Genomic DNA, 9,345 nt, shown 5'->3' with positions numbered 1-9,345 from the left:
AAGTAAAGTATAGCGACAATAAACGATAATTGAAAAAAAGCGTTGAAATATGTTATTTTAAATAAAAAACAACCATATAGACAATTTTTTCCTTGGTCCAAGAATCAATATATTTTCCCTAAATCTCGTCAAGAGCTTTTAGGTTGAAAATTGCAGTTGTCATCACGCTGTGTTGATTCTGGCTTCACACTCATTTGTGAAAGATTCATTCGCTCTAACTTGAGTCAAGGTTTATGGTGAGTGACAGAAAACCTAAGATTTAAAGTTTATCATCATTGTTTGAAACGTGCCACTTTGATAAAATCAATATCATGTTTACGCGATTTTTTCCTATTTATTTGCAACTGTATTTAAATGCTATAAAGAGTTGAGATTATATGATTTCAAAATTGTTACCTTTATTTTAACTGCACTATCCTGCATCTTGTTACAGCTCTGCAGGTTTCCATTTCCATTAAATGTGTTATGGTATCTTATTTGTTTTAGTTTTTGGATAATGGCCAGTGTTGAATTCATCAAAGACCTTTGTACTCCAGCGCTGGTTATTGACCTGGATAAAGTGAAAAGAAATGCTGAAGGCATGCGGGAGCGCTTCCAGAAACTAGGGGTCCAGCTCCGACCTCACATGAAAACACACAAAACACTGTAAGATTCTCATGTCGACAACACCAGCCTCTATGATTTCACTTGAAAACGCTCAAACATCTTACTTGCAAAATAAAATGAAGCATAATGTTGAAATCGGTATTTAGACACTTAAAGGGATAGTTCACCCTAAAATGAAAATTCTGTCATCATTTACTCACCCTCAAGTTGTTCCAAACCTGTAGGAATTTCTTTCTACTGCTGAACACAAAAGAAGATATTTTGAAGAATGTCAGTAACCAAACAGTTAATGGTCCCCATTGACTTCCATAGTATTTTTTTTCTTTTTTTTTTCTTCAGTGAATAAACTGTTACTGACATTCTTCAAAATATCTTCTTTTGTGTTTAGCAGAAGAAAGAAATTCCTACAGGTTTGGACAGGGGCGTAAATCGCGGGGGGGACAGGGGGGTCATGACCCCCCCTATCAGAGTGCTGTCCCCCCCAAAAAAATATATAATTAATAACCACGCTAAGTATTGTACATAAAGTATATAAACTTAAAATAATTATGTAAGTAGTGAAGCAATACAAACGCAAACGGGCGTTTTAAGTTTAGAAATATTTTGAGTCACCCCTCCCTTGCCTCACAGTGGTTTGGTCCAACGCGCACGTCACACACGCTTGTGTGTAGATTCTGTAGAAGTCCGGCGGCGCCGGCGGGAGAGAACAGTTCTACATACAGATGAGTTCCAGTAAGTCGGCTCTCAAGGCTGTTTTATTCAAAAACATCGGATGAAGTGATTATTTTTCTCTTTAACGCTGATGGTGCTGAGTAATTAGTCATAACAACAACAAAAAAAGATGATAACTGATGATTTTATTTTCCCGTGAGTCCGCTATTTTAGCGATTATAATGTTACCTAGCTTGTTTTCCATAGCTTGTTGGATATTATAAGTCACCCACACCAACAACAATTAACATTGTGATAAGAATATGTGAACTGTAATAAGGCTAATAGATTTATTGTTGTGTGTTCGGTTATGCTCAGTGTGTATTCACAAAGACTAAAAGGGACTTTGGTATTCATCGTATTTTGGTGACTTGGTTGTAAACAACTTCAAAAAAAAAAAAAAAAAGTATAAATATAACGTTATATATATATATATATAAGATTTTGAAGAATATTTTGGCCAATTTAGTCAGTTTTTTCATTGACCCAAAGAGAAACAATGTGCATAATGGCAGTCTCCATGCTACACTAATAATAGTAGGTTTTCTTCTGTGTAACATTACATATATTCTTTATAAGTAAAATTTTGGCTGTGTTATTTGTGTCCCCTTCAAAAATTGCTCTTAAGAAATTTTATGTTTATTGTCCCCCCCTACTGTCATATGAAATTTACGCCCCTGGGTTTGGAACAACTTGAGGGTGAGTAAACGACAGAATTTTCATTTTCGGGTGAACTATCCCTTTAAATGCATTTAAAACATTTGAATATCTTTTATTACATAAAAAAAAAAATGCATTTATTTTAAAGAAAAATATCTCAAAAAGACATTTTAATTGATTAAACAATAGATGCACTATTATAAATGTGAAAATTTGAACTCAAAATAGAAATTTGGTAACACTTTATAATAAGGTTCATTGGTTAAACATTAGTTAATGTATTTATTAACTAACATGAACTAACCATGAGCAATAGATTTGTTACTGTATTTACTAATCTTTGTTAATATTAGTTAATGAAAATACAGCTGTTTGTTCATGTTAGTTCACAGTGCATTAACTAATGTTAATAAGATTTTAATAATGTATTAGTAAATCATGGAATTAACATTAACAAAGATTATTAAATGCTGTAGAAGTGCAGTTAATTATTAGTTCTTGTTAACTAATGAACCTTATTGTAAAGTGTTACCAAAAATTCTGATGTCATCATTAACTATTAATACAACTGTGTCTTTTTCACTTGTAATTTTGATTGCCGTCTGCCAAATAAATAAGTATTTGGAAACTTAAGACACAAAACATTTGAATATATTTTATTATATAAAAAAAATCAAACCATATGGCCTTTATTAATATATATATATATATATATATATATATATATATATATATATATATATATATATATATATATATATATATATATATATATATATTACAAACAAGAACAAGAAGTTTTGAAGGTATCACTTTACATTAAGTTTCCATTTAGTTAACATGAGCTAACAATGAAAAATAATGTAATTTTTTTACATTTAATTGTTTAATCATTGTTTTTTCATCATGAATGTCACATGTCTGTTGTTTTCAGGGAATGTGCGGACATCATGACAGGAGGCTCTCGTCGTTGTATCGTGGTTTCTACTCTAGCTGAGGCGTCATTCTATGCTGACAATGGCTATGATGATATACTGTACGCATACCCACTGCCATTTGATAAAGTGGAGCGCTGTGCTGAGCTATCTGAGAGGCTTTCCCTGTTCCACATCGTAGTGGACAACCGCCTTGCCCTACAGGAACTGAAGAAGAGACCTCTGAAGCAGGGAAAAGTCTGGAAGGTGTGGATGAAACTGGATTGTGACAATGGGAGAGGTAACAATTTGCGAGTTCATGTTTGAAGCACGGTTTTGGGTGTACTGCAGTAAGATAAACTTGTTTTTGCGTTTTGATAGCGGGTGTTCCTCATTCTGACCCAGCTGCACTGAAACTTGCCCAGGAGGTCTCGGATACTGCAGGGGTGGAACTGACGGGAATTTATGCCCACTGTGGGAACACTTACGCCTGTCAGGGGGAGGAGCAAATCAAAGCCGTTGCTCAGGAAACCACTACGATCACGCTGCAGTTCATGGAGAAGTATGCAGACATCATCTAACGCTCACTTAAAGTTCATCTTTGAAAACACTCATCATTTAGCAATACTAATTAATGGAATCCTTTGGGGGAAAAAGAATATTTTATTATACATTACACTATGCATTATAATACTGGCATCCTTAAATTTAATTGTGCCATTTAAAATAATTGATTTTAATTTATAGTGTTTTATTTTTAATTTACTCAACAGGCATATATTTTTAAAAAACTAATAATTTAACAAAACTATTGAATGGATTATTTTTATATTGTACTTTTATAATATTGTGATGTCTAAATTCACTTGCAGCAATTAAAATTGATGGATTTTTACTGTTTTATTTTTAATTTATTTAGAAAACAAAGCATATAATTTTAAGCACTGATAATTTAAAAACTCCAATAAATGTAATCTTTTACAAAAAACAATTCATTTTTATACTATACATTATAAAATTTTGATGCCCAAATTCACTTGTATCATTTAAAATAGTTATTTTTATTTTTTGATGTTTAATTTTTAATTTATTCAGACTGATCATTTTAAATGCTGATAATTTTACAAAACTAATAAATGAAATCTTTAGCAGAAAAGATAAAAAATTTATATTATTTTTTATACTATACATTATAATATTGTGATGCTTAAATTCACTTGTAGCAACTAAAATGATTTATTTTACTTTGTGTTTTATTTTTAATTTATTTAGGCAACAAAAGCATATAATTTTAAGCACTGATAATTTAACAACACCAATAAATGTAATCTTTTTTTTTCATTTTTTATACTATACATTGTCATATTTTGATGCCTAAATTCACTTGTATCATTTAAAATAATTGATTTTAATTTTTACTGTTTTGTTTTTAATTTATTTAGACAAAAAAGAATGATAATTTAACAACACTAATAAATGTTATCTTTTTGCATAAAAGATAAAAAAATAATCATAATTATTATTAATCAATTATTTTTAATCATATTTAAAATAATTGATTTTAATTTGTAGTGTTTTATTTTTATATAGACGACAACACTGATAATGACACTAGTAAATGTAATCTTTAACAAAAAAAGAATATAATTTTTTATATTGTACATTATAAAATTGTGATGCCTAAATGTATGAGTAATTTTAGTTTTTAGTGTTTAATTTTTAATTTATTTAGAAAATAAATTTAATATGGGCATAAATTGAACATGATCATCAGCCTATCATAATTTCCAGAATGTTAATATGAATGCTTTCCTACTCAATATGCATTGATAATATTATTTCTACTATCTATAGGCTGAAGGCTGCTGGAATACACACTCTCAAATCCAGCATTGGCTCCACCCCTTCCTGTAGCCACCCAGTTCCAGACATGGCCATGTTGAGTGAGGTGCATCCTGGGAACTACGTGTTTTATGGTCCGTGTTGCCATGTTCACCTGTTAATTTCATAATAAGCAGTGATGTTCTCAGTTTGTTTTGAATCATAATATTATCCGTTGCACATCCAGACGTGCAGCAGTCCCTCATTGGGTCCTGTAAACTTGAGGATGTTGCAGTACGGGTACTGACGCGGGTCATTGGTCACTATCCGCACAGGAACCAGTTACTTGTAGACTGTGGGTGGACAGCACTGAGTCATGATGGTGGGGGCCGCTTACCCACAGGATACGCCATCATTGAAGGACACCCAGAACTCAAGTAAGAGGTCATAATGTGGATTTATATGAGGATTGATTTTGTTTTTCTAGGTTCTAGTTATGCACAAATGACATTGTGCATCGGTTATTATCAGATGTATTATCAATGTATTTTAACTTTTTTTTTTTTTGCTCATTTACTCTATGTTTACATATACACTACTGTTCAAAAATGTGGGGTCAGTAAAATCCCAGTATTTATTTATTTATTTATTTATTTATTTTTTCAAGAATTGTGTACTTTTATTTGGCAAGGATTGGCAAGGAACTGATCAAAAGTGACAGTAAAGACATTGATAATGTCACAAACAAATATATATATTTCTAATAAATGCTGTTCTTTTGAACTTTCTGTATATCAAAGAAAAAATGATCGTGGTTTACACAATATTAGAATTATTTCTGAAGGATCATGTGACACTGAAGTCAGGAGTAATGATGCTGAAAATTCTGCTGTCATCACAGGAATAAATCACATTTTAAAACATATTAAAATAACCAAAAAGTTATTTTAAATTCTAATAATATTTCACAATATTATTTTTAATTTAATATTTTAATATTATACTTTATAATATCGTGATGCCTAAATTCACTTGCATTTAAAATAATTGATTTTAATAATGTAATATTTTTAATTTACATAGACAACAAACATAATTTTAAACACTGTTAATTTAACAACACTATTAAATGTAATCTTTAACAAAAAAAAAAAATATTTTATATTGTACATTATAAAATTGTGATGCCTAAATGTATGTATTTTTAAGTTATATAGACAATATAGAATTGTAATATCAACCATTTATCAGTTATCAGCCATAACATAACCATCAACTTACTATTGGCATGTTTAACATGTTATTGGCATGAAACACTTCATATTTATCATGCATATCATACTTATCAAAAATGTTATTGCAATGAATTTTAATACTGATGCATTAAGCCACCTATCTGTATAGCATTAAATCCATTCTCAAATATTAAAATCTAAGCTTTGACATTGCATAATCATTTTTTGTTCATGTTTAGATGTTTGTTTTTGTGGGAGTAGGAGGTTTTGTGAGTCAGATGATATAAATAGCATGAAGGGTGTCGTCTGTTTTGCAGACTACTGTCTATGACTCAGGAACACGGCAGGGTGGAGCCCATCTCTGGAAAACTGGACTTCAAGCAGTTCCCGCTGGGGTCACCCCTCACACTCATGCCTTACCATGTGAGTTATTAACCCTCTCACTGCAACAAAGCACACACATAAATACACTGCGACATTCTCCATACTCCATTTGACTAAGCAATTTCTGGTGGTCTATCATTTTTATCCATGTTAGGCTTTTTCGGATATTACCTTTCATGCAGTGTGTATTATAGCTGTTTGTGAATGTAAAAGGTTTGCAAAGTTTCAAAGATCAAAGTGCACGATAAATGGAGTCATTGTCTCCTAATAGAAAGAACTGATTCTGAAGTGCCTGAAACGAGTCATCAGTAATTCCAGTCTTACTTCTTGCACAAACCTATGTGGGTTTGTAACAAATTTGCATAATCCTGATCTGTGGTCTTCATTGGCTGCTTGTAAACAACATCTACTTTGACCTGCACTCAAGCACTGTAGATGTAGCTGAGGTCTATAAGAGTTTGGCTTGTGTTGTTGAGAAGATGCTGTGTTCAGCACTCCAAAAGCAAATCTACTTTGCATGCACTTCCAAAGGATGAGGACTGGAGCTCGAATTGATACGGTAAACCGATGCCAGAGTTCCCGTTCGTATCACAAGTGCTAAGGAAGCCTTTGGAGCTGAAATTCAGATATGGTAATGGCCGTTTCATTTCCGACACACGCCGTAAGTGGTAGACCAATCACAACAGACTGGGCCATCTGACCAATCAGAGGAGAGTAGGCTTTTGGAAAGGAGGGGTTTCAGAGAGACCGAATCCTTTATCGAACCATTTTAGACACCGTGAGAAAGGAGGGCTCCCAGAGTCAAGAAGGCGGAGCTTTAAAGGTGATGATACACGGGGCAACTTTTTGAGCAATGTTGCCGAGCAACGTTGCTTGGGCACTTTCCCATTGAGAATGAATTTAACAAATTTATATCTGGATACGTTAGATCGGTTGTGGGCAATTTTTCGAGATCTTCCAATCAGAATGTTAGCAGCCGATCACGTGACCGGTTCGGAAATTTCAGAAAAAATTCAAACAAGATGGCGGCCTCTCAGCGGCAGTGGAGCGGAGAAAAGGAGTGTGAACTTTTATCTTTTTACGCTAGTAAGTTGTCATGCGTCAACCCAAAACAGGGAATTTACCTCATATATTGCTTAAAATACCAACAACTGTCCGAAAGTAATGTGTGTATGCTGTAATGAAGCTATTGAATGATTTCAGTTAAATACTAAAAAGATGGGATTTTTCAACGTCTGTAGTGGCGTAGGCTGTAGGGCGTTTGACATTTGAATAGCTTTTGATGCGATCGACGTGGGTTCGAATCAGCCTTTTGCCGAACTTGCTCTTCTCCCTTTTCCTGTCACAAATCAAAAAAGTGCATAATCCAAATACTATGCAAAATTATTAACATGACCATGGCAGAATAGGAAAATATGTCCAATAATTCACTGCACAAAAACATTGTTGTCAGCACAAACTTTGTTTTTTGTGAGCCCGTATTTAACATAGCATGTCTTGCCATCTATCAATGTTGGCAATTGAACTAACCATTGTTTTTCCTTTCTGCTCCTTATTGCTAAACAAACATGGCACGTCTTAAATTTCATTTAAAATTAAGAGCAGGTTGGAGAAAAGAAAACCTAAACACTTGTATGTTTTGTTGACAGGCTTGTGCTACAGCTATGATGCATCCGGTCTATTTCGTCCATTCTAAAGGGAAGATTATAGACACATGGAAACCCACTCGAGGCTGGTAACAATCTCTAACAGAGGGACTGTGGTACAGCTGGGGACCGTGGATAGAAATGTATAGGACTTGTAGCAACTTTGAATTTGCTGTCTAAGGCAGGTATCTATTAGAAACCCTTCTTAAGAGCTTGTTGATCAGCAGCCAAGTGCATTATGGGTTGGAGGCATGGCAGTTCTGTCCTTGAGGAGCACTCGTTGTTGAAAATGTAATATTCCAGCAAAACAGCCTTTGTGTTAACTGGAAGGCTTACAATGGAGGCATGATTTATTTTTTTCTGCTTCTTTATATTCTTAAAAATACACTACAGTATTCTTTGCAGGCTTACGAAAGACTGTGAAAAGACTAATTTCTTCTTTGTATCTGACTGAACTTGCATGCAGTATGTTTTATGTGCTCAAAACGAGTTTCTAAAGGATCTTAAATGTCTGAATATCTGAAATGTTAACAACATGCACCTCAGTTTGTAATAAAATCATCTACCACAGAATCAGATGCTCTAATTGCCTTTTTTTTTTTTTTTTTATCTTATTTTTGCTTTTATGTTCCAAATTGAAGTATTAAATAATACAATAAAATAGTAGTGTTTAATACAGTTAATAATAAAACAAGCTTTCTGTTAATGGATGTTTCTTCAACTTTGGACACTTTTGCTCCTATGTTCAATAAAACTTTATTAGGGGCAATATTGTTAATTGGTCCAGGCATACTTTTTTGAAAAACGATATAAATAATTATCACAGATTAAAAATTGTTTGTCACTGTTAGTTTTGACTGAAGCTCTACATATGCAGTAATTCATATTTTTATGATGGATTTTCATAGTTGTCTGGAACAAGAGTTAAAATATATGCTATGCATAAATGTAATTTAAAATGCTGATGTGATCTTTATATAACAAAAAAGGGGCATAAAACTGCCTGAAGTTGACTTTATTTTGTTAGTCCCATGATCTCGTGCGCAGTTAGTGAAAGATTCCCATCTATTATGGGAAATAACCCAGACTATTTGCTGTAGTTGCATGACCCCCCCACATTATACCACAAGAGAATTGCAAACATGAAAAAAATTACACCCAATAGTTTTTACTCTCTTTCACAGGAACTCGATGTCCAGTGCACTTCCCTGGTGCGTTTTTAATGAGCACAGTTCACCTTTTCACCTGACCAATTGAGTCGCTCAGATCGAGCCCACGACACGACTGGCCAATAGCTGCGCAGTGCGATGAGCTCCGCTCAGCTCATAAATCACCGCACTGCGCAGCTATTGGCCAGCCGCGGCGAGG

The 9,345-nt window shown here is 33.4% G+C and overlaps 1 protein-coding gene across 2 annotated transcripts; it reads left to right on the top strand.

Moving 5' to 3' along the window:
* Positions 1–208: 208 nt before the first annotated feature.
* Positions 209–8,542, top strand: zgc:162816 (uncharacterized protein LOC571260 homolog). 2 transcript variants are annotated; one of them, XM_067387960.1, is made up of 8 exons: positions 209–236; positions 487–645; positions 2,912–3,192; positions 3,273–3,453; positions 4,746–4,867; positions 4,960–5,149; positions 6,265–6,370; positions 7,981–8,542. In XM_067387960.1, the coding sequence occupies exons 2-8, from the start codon at positions 497–499 to the stop codon at positions 8,068–8,070; spliced, it is 1,119 nt and encodes a 372-aa protein (XP_067244061.1). In that variant the 5' UTR covers positions 209–236; positions 487–496; the 3' UTR covers positions 8,071–8,542. The 2 variants fall into 2 exon arrangements, with proteins under 2 accessions (XP_067244061.1, XP_067244062.1); XM_067387961.1 differs by lacking the exons at positions 209–236; positions 487–645 and adding an exon at positions 1,949–2,016.
* The last annotated feature ends 803 nt before the right edge of the window (positions 8,543–9,345 follow it).

Source organism: Chanodichthys erythropterus, chromosome 6, assembly GCF_024489055.1.
Source record: "Chanodichthys erythropterus isolate Z2021 chromosome 6, ASM2448905v1, whole genome shotgun sequence".
Classification (NCBI taxonomy): domain Eukaryota; kingdom Metazoa; phylum Chordata; class Actinopteri; order Cypriniformes; family Xenocyprididae; genus Chanodichthys; species Chanodichthys erythropterus.
The sequence above is the reverse complement of the archived record's forward strand: the minus strand, read 5'-3'. Positions and strand labels throughout refer to the sequence as shown.